Source organism: Pelodiscus sinensis, chromosome 11 (assembly GCF_049634645.1).
Source record: "Pelodiscus sinensis isolate JC-2024 chromosome 11, ASM4963464v1, whole genome shotgun sequence".
NCBI classification, from domain to species: domain Eukaryota; kingdom Metazoa; phylum Chordata; order Testudines; family Trionychidae; genus Pelodiscus; species Pelodiscus sinensis.
This window is the reverse complement of record NC_134721.1, coordinates 46840884-46859359: the sequence shown is the minus strand read 5'-3', so window position 1 is coordinate 46859359 and position 18476 is coordinate 46840884. Positions and strand designations below refer to the sequence as shown.

Genomic DNA, 18476 nt, shown 5'->3' with positions numbered 1-18476 from the left:
TTTCCTCCCATGAGCAGAATGAATTTTGTGTTGTGCACCAGTACTGAGTTCGTGTGGCTTGTTTGGATGTGCCACTGTGGCATTCAAGTTATTAATAAATATCTTATAAACCTCTACCTTTTTCCTCTGCTGCCATGTCTCCTCCCCTTGCTCCATCAACTCCCCTGCTGCCTGCTGCCCCCCAACCCCTCACTCTTCTCTGCTGTCCTGACTCCTGCCCTTCTTACTGCCCTCAGCCTTCCTGAGACCTGCCCCCCTACACCAGTCCTTCTCTTCCCCCTCCCCATGCCCACTCCTCCAGTAGCCCCACTCTGATCAGGTGAGCTACCCCTCCTCATCCCCTCTAACACCTCCCTCTGCACACCTGCCCTGCCTCTCTCCTCTGGTGCTGGTCCCTCCCCTGCAGGTGCCTGCCCTTCTGCTTCACCCCCAGAATCCCCAGGCACCTGCAACTTCCCTTAGCCCTGCACCCTCCTGGTGCCTCCCCCTTCCCTTACTGCCCCTTTTTCCCTGATGTCCACCCCTTCATCACCCTCTGCCCCTGTTCCTCTCATGCCCCTATTCCCTCATACATGACTTGCTCCATCCCCACCTTCCTCATGCCCACCCCTTCTTTCAAGCCTTCTCCCAGCACCTTCCCCCTCCCCAGGCTCTCCTGCCCTCGTGGTGTCACCAGTGAAAAATGACAAGCCCGCCTTCAGAAGGAAAAACCTCTTCCTACAGAAGAATCGGAAAAAAGTGGCAGTGTAGAGTGTATAAGGGCTGGGGATAGCAAGTGATGGAAAGGAGGAGAATAGAGATGCCGGGGCTTCAAGGAAGGGGTGGGGTCTTGGGGGAAGGATGGGGCAGTAGATCTTCACTTGTTCTGAGATTTAAAAAGTGATCTTGGGTGTAAAAAGGTTGGAGATCACTGCTGTAGGAGATATCTGGACTCAGCTCCCCTTTGTGTGGTTTGAATCCACATGAGCTCTGTTAGGTTCCTACTGCAAGGCTTCTTGCAAGGTTCAGATACTCTGCTTGAGAATTTGGCATTGGCTTTTTTTTCTCCCACTTGTGGGGAAGATCACTAGTGTTATCTCAAAAATCCATTTGCGTGTAATGCTGAAATGAGAAATAACAAAGAGTACGTTGTGTTGATCCATATAATTTGATCCTTCTCCTTTTCTACATACTTATAAGCAATGATATAATTAACAACATGGACATTTGCAGAATTATCATTGGGGAGATGAGTTAGTACCCACAGAGTAGTGTGCCTCTCAGAGAGATTGCTTCACATTCTGCAAATGCAGGCAGAGATTACTGACCTCAGTACAGGCAGTCCCCGGGTTAAATGGATCCGACTTACATCGGATCCCTACTTACAAACAGGGTGAGGCAACCCCGCACTAGCTGCTTCCCCCCAGCAGACCAGGGAGACGCGAAGCTAGTGCCGCCCCGCCCCCCGTCCAGCGGACCAGGGAGACGCGGAGCGGCTTTTCTCAGCAGACACCTCAGCTTGAGAATAAAGGACTGAGGGAAGTGAGGTGTGGGAAAATAAAACTGAGCTCTGGAGAAATGTTTGGCTAGAGTTTCCCCTACGATATGTACCAGTTCCAACTTACATACAAATTCAACTTAAGAACAAACCTACAGTCCCTATCTTGTACGTAACCCGGGGACTGCCTGAACTTTCCTGGTTCACTAGATTTTTTTTTTGATGCTAATAGAGTCCTGATTGGTCTGAACAAGGCTTTTTCTGAAGGACAAATATTTGAGATATAGTGTTAGCGAAGCAACCTTCTATATATTGTAGATGTCTATTACAAATATATTCCTATAATGCTCCCTAAGGATAGCCAGGGTTGTGAGACTGAGCAGGTGGTAATGAGGTGCATCCATTCCTGAAATCACCAGCCTCTAGCAACTTAAGCATTACTATTAAGAGGGCTTATCACTCTCTCTCCCACATGTGAACAGAGAACAGCAATACCCAAAGTTGTAAACAACTGAATGATTCTTGGTGTTAGCTTGGAGAACAGCAAAATAGAGACAGTGGATTTCAGGAAGGCAGATTTTAGTAAACTAAGAGAGCTGGTAGGTAAGGCCCCATGGGAGACAAGACTAAGAGAAAAAACAATTGAAGAGAGTTGGCAGTTTTTCAAACGGACATTATTAAGAGCCCAAAAGCAAATTATACCACTGAGTAGGAAAGATACAAGGTATAGTAAAAGACCACCTTGGCATAACCAGGAGATCTTACATTATGTAAAATCAAAAAGGAGTCGTATAAAAAGTGTAAACTAGGTCAAATTACAAACGATGAATATTAGCAATATGAATATAAGCAAACAATGCAGGTATGGAGGGGCAAGATTAGAAAGACAAAGGTACAAAATGAGGTCAATCTAGCTAGAGACATATTCTACAAATATATTAGACTTTAGTAAGGCATTTGATACTGTCTCACATGACCTTTTTATCAATAAAGTAGGGAAATATAACGTAGATGGGGCAATTGTAAGGTAAGTGCATAACTGGCTGGATAACTGGTTCCAAAGAAAAATAACAAATGGTCTGGTAACACTTTATAGACTTAACAAAATATGTAGATGGTATCATGAGCTTTCATGGGCAGAGCCCCTTTCTTCAGATGACCGGAGGTTTGAGTTTAGGAAGTGCAGACCCAAAATAAAGGTCCCACCTCTATTACGTCCAGTTCTGGATGCCACCTTTCAGGAAAGATGTGGACAAATTGAGCTACCACAAAACTAAGGAATTATCCACCACCTCCTCCTCCTTGTATTTCTTCCATGATTTCTTTTCTATGCAGCATGTCCCTCTTCAGACCCTTGTTGAAAAGGGACCTGCAAACTAGCATGCTCCTCTGCACTTCATGTACATTCCACTATTAGAGTTATATTGATCCATATTTTAAAATCATTTTCCTTTCTAATGCAGCTGCATGTGTCTTTGATTATTGTAGCTTTTCTCCAAGGCTGTGACACACCCTCCCTTCCAGTCTTCACGTTGCTGAGCTTTGGCCTAAGGAGCTGCTTACGTAATGGTTCTAAAAACAAATAAAAGACTTTGTGGATCTGCATAACCATGAAGATTACTGAAACTATTTTTGTAATTGATATATTTTATTAGCAGATCTTTTTTAGTCCAGTCTGCTTACTAAAGTAAAAGAATTGAATGTGATTATAGGGGGAATGTGTTTATAGGGGAATAACATAGGGGATTTAGTGTAAAAGAGCTTGTTTTGAAACACAAAGCAGATGTATATCTGTGGTGCTAGATGCTTTTAATGGTCTGCACCACAAATAAGTCTGAACTCTTGGACAGAGATTCAATAAGAGAATCTCTTGTCTCTAGTACTACATCATATGATCATATTTACCATATGGCTAAGTAAAAATATGAAATGCAAGCTCCTGATTTTAATTGCTTGTCACTGATGCACAAATTGGCTCAAGTTTAAATGTTCATTTTTATCACTTTTTTGTATTCTTTAGTGATGTTTAAGCTTTTAAAAAGTTATTAATACAGCTGCAAAGCCTGAAAAAGCTTCAGGGCAAATAAAATGTGAGATTTCTTCTACTGATAATGGATTTATTGGTTATATTTTGAAAAGTTATTTTTAAATAATACATATGGCTTTGTAAGTCACCTAAGGTTGCGCTCAACCTCCCCCCCCCCCCTCCCAAATATTGGTTTTGAGTAAAAGAACTTGCATTGGTACTTGTCCTTCGCCTCTGTGTGTCTCCCACCCCTCCTAAAAAAGCGGGGTGGAGGAAACAAATGTTTAACCTTTTAAAGATAAGAAGCTCACAGTAAGTTACATTTTGTTAGACAATGATCTGCACTTTTGGAAACCCAGAGATCTTTTTGTGGGCACCTGGGCTGTAGCCCCTTAAGACCCTTTCTTAATCTGGCCCTAGCTATGAAAGCATGAGAGGAACTGAAGACAAAGGACCCAGTTCCCTGTGGCAAAGGCCCCAAGCAAAAACAAATCTAAGTTTGCAGAAACAGTATCATGAACACTCAATTTTACTGTAACTCTTCTGATATTTGAAGTTTATCTTAAAATATTTTTAGAATCCCACAATTTTATGAGGATTTCAGCTAAAGTCTTGTCCTTATAGTTGTAGAGAAAAGCTTGAAAAAACTGACCCCAGGGGCTCAAAACCCAAAATGCAAATTACAAGAACCCAACTTTGATTACTTTTAAAAATATCTTTATTTTTAAGCCCATCTCACTATTTTGGGGTACCTGACTCATGGCTAGCATTTTCAGGAATGTGAAGTGATTAAAACCTAAAATCCCTGCTCCATCCTTCCAATGACATTGCACCCACTATTTGTCGTCATCTGAATCCATTCTATCATCCAAAGCCACAAGCAGCCTCAAAAGACTGTTTTAAATAATAATCAAACTCCAAAGTGTTTCTTCCTTCCCCCCTCAATATTGCACATGCCTGAGATGCAAGCAAGTTTCAGTCTTATAACAGTAACAGATTTTTCTAGATAAGAAAACATAACAGCTTTTAAGATATGAGATTACCTGTCATGGAAAGGCTATAAAAACAAGGGACATACTAGTATCATACTGGCATTTTCTGAAATGCTTCCTGTTTCATGCGCAAGGCCAGGCAGACAGGTAGAACTTCAGGGTCTCAATACGTGGATGAGATGATGGTGTAGGAAGGAGGGGGTTATATTTATTAGAACCTGAGAAAACTTTTGGGAAAGGAGAAGTCTATACAGGAAGGATGGGATCCATTTAAACCAAAATGTAACCAGATTTTTAACACTTAACATTAAAAAGTTTGCAGAGCAGTTTTTAAATAGAGATTCTCTATGTTCTAGTAAAGGGGAGAGGATGGAAGTTGATAAATATGGGTAAGATCAGATAAGAAACAATCAAATGAAAGTGAGTGTAACACCAGGAAATGGTAGACAGATAAATAGTGACACGTTTAAAGTGCTTATACACAAACTCTAGATGTCTAAATAACAAGATGGATGAACTAAAAGTGCCTCGTGTTAAAGGAGGATATTGATATAATAGGCATCACATAAACTTGATGGAATGAGGACAGTCAAAGGACACAGTCATACCAGGGTACAAAATATATCCAAATGACAGAACAGGTCATGCGAAAGAAAATGTAGAAATAAATGAAGTAAAAATCTTAAATGAACCAAAATGTCCCACAGAATCTCTGTTGATAGTAATTCCATGCTCTAATAAGAAGAATCTAGCAGTAGGGATATATTACTGACCACCTGACCAGGACAGTGACTGTGAAATGCTAAGGGAGATTAGAGAAGTTCTCAAAATAAAAGACTCAAGAATAGTGGTGGATTTCAACTATCCCCATATTGACTGTGTACATGTCACCTTAGGGTGGGATTCAGGGATACATTTAATGATACCATAAATGACTGCTTCTTGGAGCAGCTTGTTCTGGAACCCACAAAGGGAGAGGCAATTTTTTATTTAGTCCTAAGTAGAGCGCAGGATCTGATCCAAGAGAGAAATATAACTCACCATTTGGAAATAGTGACTATAATATAATCAAATTGAATGTCCCTGTGGTGGGAAAAATACCTCAGCAACCCAACAGCATTTAATTTCAGAAAGGGGAATTACACAGAAGTGAGGTTAGTTAAACAGAAATTAAAAGGACCGTAAAGACTAACAAAACATGTAGATAATATCTTGAGCTTTCGTAGGTACAACCCACTTCTTCAGATGAATGAAGTTATTAAAAGTCCAGTTCAAAAATAACTAGGGGAGGGGGGAAAGGGGGAAAATAGTGAATTAGAGTGTTCATGTTACAGGAAGCTGATAGAGAAGGTGCAAATTGTTCCCAATGTACCCATTGCTTATTTTTTTGAAGTCATTTGGATGCGGAAGGTAGTGTGCTAGCCAGGTAACGTCTTTATTCATACCTTTGTGATGGGTCCCAAATCTGTAAATGAAGTTAATTTCCAATGCTTCCCTATGTATTTTGTTTGTGGAATTGGCCTGAAACAACATGGCGACTTTGAGATCCATTAATGAGTGCCCAGGCAGGCAAAAGTGTTCTCCAACAGGTTTCTTTGTTTTGCCTTTTCAGATATCTGATTTGTATCCATTAATTCTTTTCCATAGAAACAGTCCTGTTTGGCCAATATACATAGAGGGGCATTGCTCGCATAGATCACATTAGTGGATGTGCAGTTAAATGAGCCTCTGATGCGGTGGCTGATGTGGTTGAGTTCAGTGATGAAATCGCTTGTGTAGATGTGTGAACAGAGTCAACATGGTTTCTGTAAAGGGAAATCATGCCTTATTAATCTACTAGAGTTCTCTGAGCGGGTCAACAAACATGCGGACAAAGGGGATCAATGGATATAGTGTACTTAGATTTCCAGTAAGTCTTTGACAAGGTCCCTCACCAAAGGCTCTTATGTAAAGTAAGTTGTCATAGGATAAGAGGGAAGGTCACTTCGTGGATTGATAACTGGTTAAAAGACAGGAAACAAAGAGCAGAAATAAATGGCAAATTTTCAGAATGGAGAGAGGTAACTAGTGGGGTCTCCTAAGAGGCCGTACTGGGATCAATCCTATTCAATTTATTGATAAATCATCTGGAGAAAGGGGTAAACAGTGAGGTGGCAAAATTTGCAGATGATATGAAACTGCTCAAGATAGTTAAGACCACAGCAGACTGTGAAGAGCTTCAAAAAGATCTCACCAAACTAAGTGATTGAGCAACAGAATGGCAAATGAAATTTAATGTTGATAAATGTAAAGTAATGCACATTGGAAAAAATAATCCCAACTATACATACAATATGATGGGGACAAATTTAGCTATAACTACTCAAGAGAGCGATCTTGGAGTCATTGTGCATAGTTCTCTGAAAACATCCACTGAATGTGCAGCAGCAGACAAAAAGGCAAACTGAATGTTAGGAATTATTAAAAAATGGATAGAGAATAAGACAGAAAACATCTTATGTGGCAGACCACAGCCTGTGAACTGCAAATATCTTATAGAAGGCAGCTATATTGGGAGTTGTGTTAATGCCTTCCTGTTTCACCTCTAGACTCACCTGAACACAGCCCGGCAATCAGGGCAGACAATGGAGGCCTGCAACAGGGGTTAATTAAGCACCTGTTGCTAGTTAAGGCCCCTGGGTCCCTATGAAAGGTTTCCTCTCAGGCAGCAGAGGGGAGAGTGAAAGTGGGCCCTGAGTTAACGCCGGCCCAAAGGTAAGAGGTCTCTAACATGATTGCTCGGAACAGGGATGTGTTTTCGGAGAAGCCCGGCTGAACGTCAGAAGCCATCCGCCAAATTATTACCAATTCTGGAACCTGAGTGACAATGAGACCCTACCGGGTCCCAGAAGCTAAGAGAGAGGAGATAAGGGCGGAAGTACAAAAGATGCTAAAAATGGGCATCATCGAAGAATCCCATAGCCAGTGGTCTAGTCCCATAGTACTGATGCCGAAACCTGACGGCAGCACACATTTTTGTAACAATTTCTGGAGACTAAAAGAGATCTCCCAGTTCGACACATACCCCATACCATGCATTGATGAGCTTGTAGACCGTCTGGGCCAAGCGCGACACCCTAGATTTGACAAACGGCTATTGGCAGATGCCATTGGCCGAGGATGCCAAGGAGAAGATGGAATTCTCTACCCCAGAGGGGCTATTTCAATACACAGTCCTCTCGTTCGGTCTCAATGTGGCTCCAGCCACTTTTCAGCACCTCATGTACAAGCTGCTGCGGCCCCATGCCACATATGCTGCAGCCTACCTCGACAACGTCATCATCCACGCCGTGGATTGGGAGACCCATTTGAAGAGGGTAGAGGCTGTTTTAGAATCCTCTAGGCGGGCCGGCCTCATGGCAAACCCAGCCAAGCATGCCGTGAGGTTCATGGAGGCCAAATACCTTGGATACTTGGTAGGAAAAGGGGTGGTAAAACTCCAGTTAAATAAATTAGAGGCCATTCAACGATGGCCCCGACCTAAATGAAAGAAACAAGTTCAAGCTTTTCTAGGAGTAGTGGGCTATTATCGACGATAATACTCCCCACTTTGCAACACATGCCACCCCCAATAGATTTGGTGAAAGCCCGGGGCCCTGACACAGTTAAATGGTCTAAGGCAGCTGAGAAAGCATTTGAGGACCAATGGATATCAAGCCAGAACTGATATCCCCAGACTTCTCTAAAGAGTTTATCCTGCAAATGGATGCATTGGATGTGGGGTTAGGGGCAGTCCTATCACAAACAATTAGGGAAGAACACCACCCAGTGTTGTATCTTAGCAGGAAACTACTCCCAAAGGAGCACAAGTATGCGGTAGTTGAGAGGGAGTGCTTTGCATAAAATGGGCCATGGAGGCGCTACGATATTACCTCCTTGGGCAATGTTTTGTCTTGGTGACGGACCATACCCCACTACAGTGGATGCAGCGAAATAAGGAAAAGAACATTAGGGTCACCTAGTGATTTGTATCCCTACAACCTTTTCAATTCAGGCTGCGTGCAGACTACATCCCTTTTTTGACAGAGTGCCATGACGCTATTACACAAATGAAGTGCGGGATATTTAAATCCCTGCTTCATTTTCAATTTTGACGTGTCTAATTTACATCCCTCTGTCGAAAGAGGGATGTAGTTGACACACAGCCTCAGGGTGCAGCATAGGGCTGGAACCCAACACGGGAATGCTGATGGACTACTCTGCATGCACTGTTTGGCGTCTCAAGTTGCCCAACCCCCTGGTGTTGAGCGGGGCGGGGGGGGGGGGGGTGAGAGAGAATATGTATGACAGACCACAGCCTGTGAACTGCAAATATAGAAGGCAGCTATATTGGGAGGTGGGTTAACGCCTTCTTGTTTCCCAATTAGACTCACCTGAACATAGCCCTGCAATCAGTGCAGACAATGGAGGCCTAGGAGTCAGCCTGCAACAGAGGTTAATTAAGCACCTGTTTCTAGTTAAGGCCCCTGAGTCCCTATAAAAGGTTTCCTCCCAGGCAGCAGAGGGGAGAGTTTTGAGAGGCTTAGAGGAGAGTTGGAGAGCAGAGGAGAGTGGGGAGGTGTCAAACCCAGAGGTAAAAGGTGGAAGATAATAGAAGAAAGCAGTGTGTGAAGTGGCCCAGGGGAGAGGTAGCGGTATTAGGGTGGAGGCAAAAAGCCTTGCCAGCTACCCCTCCTGTAGGGCCCCTGGGCCGGAGTCCAGAGGAGTAGGCGGGCCTGGACTCCCACTCCCTTCTCTTGGAGGACTACCCCGCCGGGGAGACAGGAACAGACCAAAGGCCAGGAAAAGGGGGTTTGTCTTTCCCCCACCCTGGACTTGCCTGTGATGAGAATGACTCGGTAAGTAGGGACCTTTGCCTCTGAGGAAGTGCCAGGGCAACAAAGGAGTTACCGTGAGTCTCTGAGACACAAAAGAAACCACCAAGAAGCGCAGAACCCATGGGGAGCTAACAAATGACTTTGACACACTTGTTGCCTCTATATAAAACCATGGTACACCCCCATTTTGAATACTGCGTTCAGATGTAGTCATCTCATTTCAAAAAACGGTATATGAGCATTGGAAAAGGCTTAGAAAAGGGCAAAAAAATGATTAGGGATTTGGAACGGGTCCCATATAAAGAGAGATTAAAAAGACTGGGATTTTTCAGCTTCGAAAAGAGGCAACTGAGGGGGGGATATGGTAGAGGTCTATGAAATCATGATTGGTGTGGAAAAAGTGAAGAAAAGTTAGGGTGTGCCTACATTATACGTGTTATTTCGAAATAGTTATTTCGAAATAACACGTGTAGACACAAAATGCATTTTGAAATAGCGTTTTGCTATTTTGAAATAGTGCGTCCACAATGATAGGATGCTGAATCACATTTCAGGCTGGCCTGCACAGGTTCTGGCAGGTAATCAAGACAGGAGTTAGCCTCAGGCAGCAGCCACACAAGGTATCGAGACCTGTGCTTAAAGGGACCCCCACGGACAGCCAGTCTAAGGTTTCCCTGTTTGCTTGCCTACCTCACTGAGGGACAGCAAAGCATTTTTTTTCTCTGCGTGCTCTGGTTGCCCTCACTCAGGACACCATAGCACTCTGCAGCATGGAGCTGGAGCCGCTCTTGGGCACTCTGGTACTTCTCCTAGACGTGTTGCTGTGAGCCTGGCAGCACGTTCTTCAGGCAATAACAGTCTCTCTGGTGTGCCCCACTGGGAGCTTGTGCCTCATTTCTCCCTCATGTCCTTCCACTTACTCCTCCCTAACCCCCCTTCCTGCTGTACAATAAAAGACACGTGTTCATTACAACAAAGCCTCTTTATTGAACAAAACTGGGGTAGGGAGGGGAATTAAACTGAGGTGAGATGGGGGAAAGAGGATGGGAGAGGAGAGAGGGAAACCTGAGAGGAGGGAGCTGGCAGAGGGAGACAAGAGGAGGAAGGGGGAAGAAAAGCTCAGGGCTCAGGGTTGGGGGTCTCTCCAGCCCAACTGTCTCCCAGCACCATTGGTGCCGAGAGGAAGAAGCAGGAGGGGGAGAAGGAGCGGTAGCTTGGGAGGCAGCAGGGGCTGGAGCAGCAGGAGCAGCAAGCTCTGCCCCAGGATGGATCACTACCTGGGGGGCATGGACCGTCCTGCCCCCCAGGATGTGGTCCACGGCATCAAAATAGGGGCAGGGGTCTGGGTCTGCCCCTGGGTGGGAGCTGCCTCCTGTGGCCCTGGAATACGCCTGCCATAGCTCCTTTATTTTCATGCAAACCTGCTCCTGGGTTCGCACGTGGCCTTTGGTAGCCAGGCTGGCAGCTATCCTGCCATAGACGGTTGTGTTCCTCGGTTTAGTGAGGAGATCATGGATGTTGGAGGCATCCCCCAAACCTGAATTAGGTCCCTGATCTCCACAATGGACTAGGCAGGCGCCCACCTTTTCTAGTCCCTGGGAGCTGGCAGACTAGTCCTGGGGAGCGGTGGAGGGCTGGCTGGCACTGGCTGCCTGGTTCATGCTGGGGTCGCTGGGTCAGGGGCAGTGACTGCTGGCTCTGGGCTGGCAGGCTGGGAGCTGGCACAGGCACTGTGGCCAGAGTCTACCCCTTTAAAGGCTCTGGCAGTGGCGGGGGGGGGGGGGAGCGGGGCAGAGGAGAGGAGTTTTCTTGGTTGTGCCCAGAGTGGCCACCAGGGCACCCTGGGAAGGGCTGGAGACGCCCTGTTTCAAAATAAGTGTCTACACAATGCTTATTCCGAATTAGCAATTTCAAAATTGGTAAACCTCATTCCAGGAGGAACAGCACCAATTTCGTAATAAGCCATCCACTATTTCGATTTAATTTTGAAATAGCAGTTTGGCTGTGTAGACACTGGTAAAGTTATTTAGAAATAACTTTGCTGTGTAGACATACCCTCATTTACTTGTTCCCATAACATAAGAACTAGGGGTTACCAAATGCAATTAAAAGGTAGCAGGTTTAAAGCTAACAAAAGGAAGTTTTTTTTCATGCAGTGCACAATTAATCTTCACTTTAACAGGGTTCAAAAAATAGATAAATTCATGGAGGTTAGGTCCATCTATAACTATTAGCCAGGATGGGTAGGAACAGTGTTCCTAGCTTCTGTTTGTCAGAGGCTGGAAATGGATGACAGGAGAGGGATCACGTGATGATTACCTGTTGTGTTCTGTTCACTCCCTCTGGGGCATCTGGCATTGGCCACTATTGGGAAATCAGGACACTGGGCTAGACGGACCTTTGGTCTGACCAAGTATGGCCCTTCTTATGTTTTTATCCACCATTGCATGCAGCAATCTGAGGTGATGAGGGATTGTGCTGGGCTGAAGTTGGAGACTCTTTCTGAAAACAAAAAGGAGGCAGGATCTAATGTCAGAACTGAGTACCCTCAAGTATACCTTCAAAAGGTTCTATTTGGGGCATCCCAAGTATCTGTCTGATCATGTTAGTAACACTGAGGTGGATGGGGATGTTTGCTTACACCCCGGCTTCTTTTCTTGAACAGGTCCTGACACAGTAGCAGAACCAAAAAATGGGCCAGCCACTAGAGCCTGAAATGCTTCCTCAAATAAGCTAGGGAACAGAGACCCAGGGATCTGAAGGTAACCCTGGTCTTTCAGACTATGGAGCTTTGTGTCTATTTGCTCAGAGAAGAAGTAGGTACCCTCAAATTTGAGGTCCTGGAATGACTGATGGATCTCTGGTAGTAGCTCCAAAGACTGAAGCCATGAGTATCACCTCAAGATCACTGCAGAAGCCATTAATCTGCCTAACACTATGGCTGTATCAAGGGCCACTTGAAGTGAGGCTCTGGCTATGATTTTCCCTTCCTCTGACAACATGGAAAACTCCTGCCTAGAGTCCTGAGGTAATGACTCCTTAAACTTGACCACAGAGTCCCAAATATTGAATTCATACTTCCTTGTTGGTTTGAAACAGAAAGTTGTAAACCACCCATGGAAAAAAAAATTCTGCCAAACAGTCTAATTTTTTAAAATACTTGGGATTAGCACTTGCCTAGCCTTCTAATTAACAACAATAACCATAAGAGATCCAGGAGATGGGTGAGAGTACACATGACCCTTGGATAGCACATAGTATTTCCTCTCCATACTTTTTAAAGTGGGAGAAAAAGATGGGGTCTTGCTGATTGATAGAGCAATCTTGGACAGGGATGCTGTGACCAAATTATCAATGAAACTATGAGATGACTATTTGAGTATCATTTCCAGGTACAGCAGATCCCTGCTAGTGCTGGAGGAGAGGCACACTCCTCCAGCTCCAGCAAAGAGCAGCCATGGCCAGGGAAGAGGTACCCTCCACCGGCCCAAATACGGTGCTGCCAACGCTAGTGGAGAGGTACGCTCTCCACCCAATCCCAGATATCAATTATTTACACTGGGCCTGATAATAAACAGTGTTAAATTAAAAAGTGTTTTAATTAAGTATAGAAAGTAGGATTTAAGCAGTTGCAAATGAAAATAATCAGATCAGAAGAAGTTACCAAATTAAAACAAGCGAAAAACACCAGCTGGTTCTGAGCCACTAAGAAACTTGTTACATGGAAATTCTTACCCTAAACAACTGTTCTTATCTAAGGTAAAAAGCTTTAAGCCAGAATTTATCTTTACTCTGGCCTGGGTCTACAGCTTTTTCATAAAGAGTACAACTGTAATTTCCAGCTCTGAGAATACTTGGTTATACTCAAGAAAACCTCATGAAAATGAGCACACTTTTAAAGGAAGCCCTCAAAACTTTTGTTTGCATACCCACTTTGATTTTTGTTTGTTTCTTGTTGTTTAGCATGTCAGATACAAAGAGGGAGAAGGCAATTTATTAAAGTAGAATCCTAGAAATAAAATCCTAGCTACGGATACAAAAAGTAATTTAATAAACTGTTACATTTAACTTCATGATTCCACATCTTAGAGCGCTTTAACGCTACCATTTTATCTTCCATCCCCAGAGAATATTTTTTACGAATACATTTTCCTTGTTTTTTAGCTAATGTCCCTATAAAATATTTTCTTGTTTAGCTGACTACAGTTATGTTATGAGACACCTTTAGTATATAATTGTGATAAACAACAAATTAGATTCTGGTTTCCCACTAATTCATCTGAGCCAAAACTAGGGTCACATGACTGAAATAACTAATTAGCACCAATCAGAATTGTGTTGTATTTATATATGTATAAATGCATTTAAATGGCAATCGGTATTTAGAATGACATTTTATGGTTAATGAGAATGCAAGTACACTTACGAAGTTTGCGGAAACAACTGCACACATACAAAATGGGAAATGGCTGTCTAGGAAGGAGAATTGCAGAGAGGGATCTGGGAATCATAGTGAATCACAAGCTAAATAAGAGTCAACAGTATAACACCATTTCAAAAAAAGCAAACATCATTCTGGGATGTATTAACAGGAGTGTTGTGAGCAGGAGACAAGTAATTCTTTCATGCTCTACTCCACACTGATTAGGCCTCTGGAGTACTGTGTCAGGTTCTGGGCATCACATTTCAGAAAAGATGTGGAAAAATTGGAGAAGGTCCATAGAAGAGCAACAAAAATGACTGAAAGTGTAGAAAACGTGACCAGGGATGTCTTTTTATCTTATGTGTAACTGATGGCATGATACAGTACACTGGCACTTAGGGTCAGCCATAATAATGGTGAGTGTGAGTGTGTGTTTGTATGTGTATGAGAGAGAGAGAGACATGTTAGTAACTGGTGAGTGTCATAGTGGCACACATCTGAACAAGTGAACATAAGCTCAATATTGGCGCATAAGACAAAATTCACTCTGCTCATGGATGGAAAATCTTAGAGGGAACACTGCTTGGCTCCAATGCCAGGCTAAGTATGGCTTACATTAGGATAGCCCGAAATCATGCCTCTCTTTCTTTGTACCAACCGATTTTACAACGCTTCTTGTATGTGAGCCTCTCCCAGACACTCCAGACAACTGGGCGTGAGAGTCGCTCACAAAGGCTTGCTACAGGCGGCACAGGGCCAAAGCCCAGGGATGAAGGGTCTAACTATCTACAGTAATACTATTTATAGTATTTACTCCACTACTAAAACAAATCTAATAAACCAAGCTGAAGAGAAACCACAGAACAATGCCTTGCTGAAGCAGGAGAAGTTGTTCCAAAAGTCGTCACAGACAGTAATAAGGAATTCATAGGGTGTGGGATGGCAGTGCCCCTTATACTGGCACATAAGTGCAAGACACATAAGGGCATTTGAGGCAACCCCACAGCTACCACTGCGGGAAAAATATCTGGCAACACTACACATAGCACACGCACACCTAACAGAATGGACATGAGCAAGCACTCAAGGAAGAACTGAATCACCTATAAAATAGTTTACTATAACAGGTGGAAGGCATATATAAAAATGAATGATATAAAGATTTATAAATTATTTATGCAAGTCATCACTTACTATGACTGTACCACTTATAATGTACCCATCCCAAATTCATGCCAATAAAACCATCACATCACACCACTATGTATTGCGCACATGTATGAGAGTGAGTGAGAGTACAAACACACACACACACAACTGTATTATTTTTATGATCTCATTCATAAAATTAAACTTCTGAAAATGACCCCTGTCCAGGTGTAAGCTGGAGGGGGATTATATTGATATAGTTGGATACTTACATACAAGAACCAGTTATGACATCATTTTTGGCAGGTGACCAAGTATTGACAAAACCTTATGTATACATAACTGTCTCCGCATTTTCCTGTAATTCATATTTAAAAGTAATACAATCAATATGGGAGAAAATAGTCTCAGCTCATGTAAGTGTAAATGTTTTATGTAAAAAAATTAACCTAAATGAGGGTGCTATTCTAGCCAGGCTGGGTCCAGTCAGAGCAGCCCTGCACTGGTTAACCAGTTATCCCGGTAAGCATGCTGGTAAGGGGTAACCGGTTAACCCTTTACATACCTATCTCCAATAGAAGAGTCATCCAACAGAAGAGTTCCTACAACTCAGAAGGAAAACAAATTTCATCTGGCACAGCTGAATTCCCAAAGGCTCCCTCTGTCTTCAATTAAAGTTGAGGGTACTCAGCACCTCTGAAAAATCAGGTCACTAGTTAAAAATCTAAGTTTTCATAATCTGGAGGAGATGCAATACCTCAGCCAAACAGGGTTGAGGAACAATAGACTTGACCCAAATCATACCAATTTATTGAGTTCCATCAATTTCTGTCAGATACTTAATGATATTTTTATTTAGCTTTAAGTCAATTTCCTTCACTCTTTTTATTTTACAAAGAAAATAGAAAAAAAATGTCCTGAAATCCTAAACTCTAATAGCCCACTCAGTAAAAACTGATGTGGACAATTCCCAAAATCACTTTATTAATCTAATGTATGACATGAATTGTGCAGATCCGTTTTTTTAAAAAAAGCATAAATAATGTGTATCTACTCAGTAGAAAAATGGCTTTCAATTTGCAAATTTCAAATGTGAAAAATGAGTACAGATGTTTACAGATCTGAAATGAAGTATGGAACATGAAAACACAGAAAAATGCATGATCTGCTAGGAAGCTTATGCTACTTCATTGTAAAAAACACATAATATCAAAAGGATATCTGAAAAAGAGATATCCTAAGAGTTCTAAAATCACAACCCTAAGAGTTCCAAAATCACAAGTTGGGCCCAAAAAAATCATATAATTGCAACAACAATACATTTTGGTTCTTTAAATTTTGCTTGATTTCTGAGTCTTTATAAAGCATTTGGGTCACATCTTGAAGATGTCATCTATCACCAGGAGAGCTAGAAACTTACTTATATCTATATCTGTATCATAACATAAGAACAGATATACTGGATCAGACCAAAGGTCCATCTATTAGTGTGGGTGTTGAGATTCTCATTTAGCCAAAAAACTCCTGGATCTAAGCTTTGAGGAAAAATACCAAACTTGGTAAGACTTGACAATACTGGAGATGCATTTGGATCTAAAACAAGTGGTGCTTCTCTGAATGAGAAATAATGGTACCATTTTAAAAGAAGTCGCTGAGCCTGCCTGTGTGCCATTTTGGCCTAATCTTTTAAATATGCACACTACATTACTCTAACTAAGGCACTGCCTGTTTGTGTGCATACATGGTGGATCTTAAAACAAAAACAAATAAAAAAAGTGGAACTTGAACCGAAATGTTGCTTCCACATTGATTTTCTTCATTAATCACATAAAGAGCCCTAAGTTCAACTGACAAATAAAAGTAATAATGAAAATATACAGAATGCAGCAGGCCCTAAATATACAAATAGGGTTGCCAGATAGTTTCATAAAAAATACCGAAAATGGCAGGAAAAAAATTGGTTGAGCATGTCCAGTATTTTCTGTTTTATTTATTTATTTTTTTAAACTGAACAGAAGCTGCAAATACAGGACTGTCCGGGCCAATACCAGACACCTGGCAACCCTATCAAAAATCTTGAGGAAATGAGAGGGACTGTTATAAATGACCTATATCCAGTGAAATGAAAATCTGACTTTATGAGTTCTGGAAAGGAAATTTACAGAAATTCAAAACCTTATTTCTCTTGTGTTTGGTAGTGGTTCGGGTGGATGGTTAAGGGAGGGTGGAGATCAGCCCTGTCACAGCACAACAGATGTTATTGGTTTAGAGACAGTCATTCACTAATCACTGATTTTATTATTTCATGATTGCTTCAAAATGCCTTTGATAAGTAAGAATGTACTTTAAATGAAAGTGAGTTTTTAAGATATTTTTGAATTACCCAGGAAAAAAACACAATAGCTTCATGGAGAAAAGACAGCTGTAGGAAATCATGAGTAAAAAGAACATACAAACATACCGTCATATACAGGAAACAAAAACACTATTATACATCACTGGGTTCAAGAGACAGCTGATGAGAAGAAACTTATGATGATATTGTACTATGGCCATTTTCACTATTCAGGTTAAGCTTCCATGCTCATTGCCATTTACATTTGGCTATGAAAACGTTGCTCCCTAGTGGAGCTTATAGTACCACAAAATCTTTACATTAGAAGGGATAATTTTTTGTAGAACCAAACTTAAAAATCAAGCTTAATGTAAACAAAGTTTGTAAAACAGTTACTCCATAATGTGGACTAATTATTTTTGGCAGAGACAGGAGTAATTGTGTTATTTTTAATATGCTTCTTAACTTGACAGCTACACATGGCACAACAACTCCCACAGTTTTAAATAAGGGTTTCCTTATGCATAAATTGATTGCTATTTAGTAGAAAGGTTGCTGCATGGACCATCCCTTTCTCACTCAATTATACGGGGGTAATCGCCTCTTCACAGTTGTGATCTGGTCAATAAAGCAATACATTTTTATTTAGTTTCTCTTAATGCAAAGTTAAGTTGGGACTGGAAACCAGGAAACGCATCAGGACTAAGTGGCCAATTAGTCCAGCAGCTGTTCTGGTAATAGAAATCTGGAATGCTCTGCAATAAGCTATTATCACTACATCAGTGTAACTGATGTTCCATTTCATTTATATATCAGGGAGCTTTTAAAAACCTCACTGAATTAAAAAAAAATACAGATAAAAATAATTTAAGTCATTTCCTCAGATCTGCTCAGTAGGACAAAAATGTGTTACTCATCTGCTGGATTCTCAATCTAGTAGCTTTGCTAATCACAGCCTGCACCAAGCAGTAAAGATAGCACCACTACAGATTTTCCTGTGATGAGGTAAGCGAAGTGAGTAAGAGGGCAGCAAAAAAAGTCCTTGTTACTGGGACCCATAGTCTTTTCTCTCATTTGGTTTTCTCTCTCACTGAAGCCTCCTAAAATGCCCGAAGCCTATGAAGTTCTGAACTCCCATTCTCAAAAGAGAAGGGTTTTACAAAGGGGAGTAATGTGACAGATTACACAACAGGAATGGTCTATGACCACAAATGAGTA

The 18476-nt window shown here is 42.1% G+C and overlaps 1 protein-coding gene across 9 annotated transcripts in view; it reads right to left on the bottom strand.

Moving 5' to 3' along the window:
- ATG7 (autophagy related 7) overlaps positions 1–18476 on the bottom strand; it is a 179067-nt gene that overhangs the window by 85566 nt on the left and 75025 nt on the right. The window contains exon 17 of one of the 9 annotated variants that reach the window (XM_075939622.1): positions 11648–11853. The exons of the other annotated variants lie outside the window; for them this stretch is intronic. Coding sequence (XP_075795737.1) covers positions 11785–11853 — 69 coding nt within the window. The 3' untranslated portion in view covers positions 11648–11784. Of the gene's footprint in view, positions 1–11647; positions 11854–18476 lie in introns of those variants that run through there. 9 annotated transcript variants of the gene reach the window in all.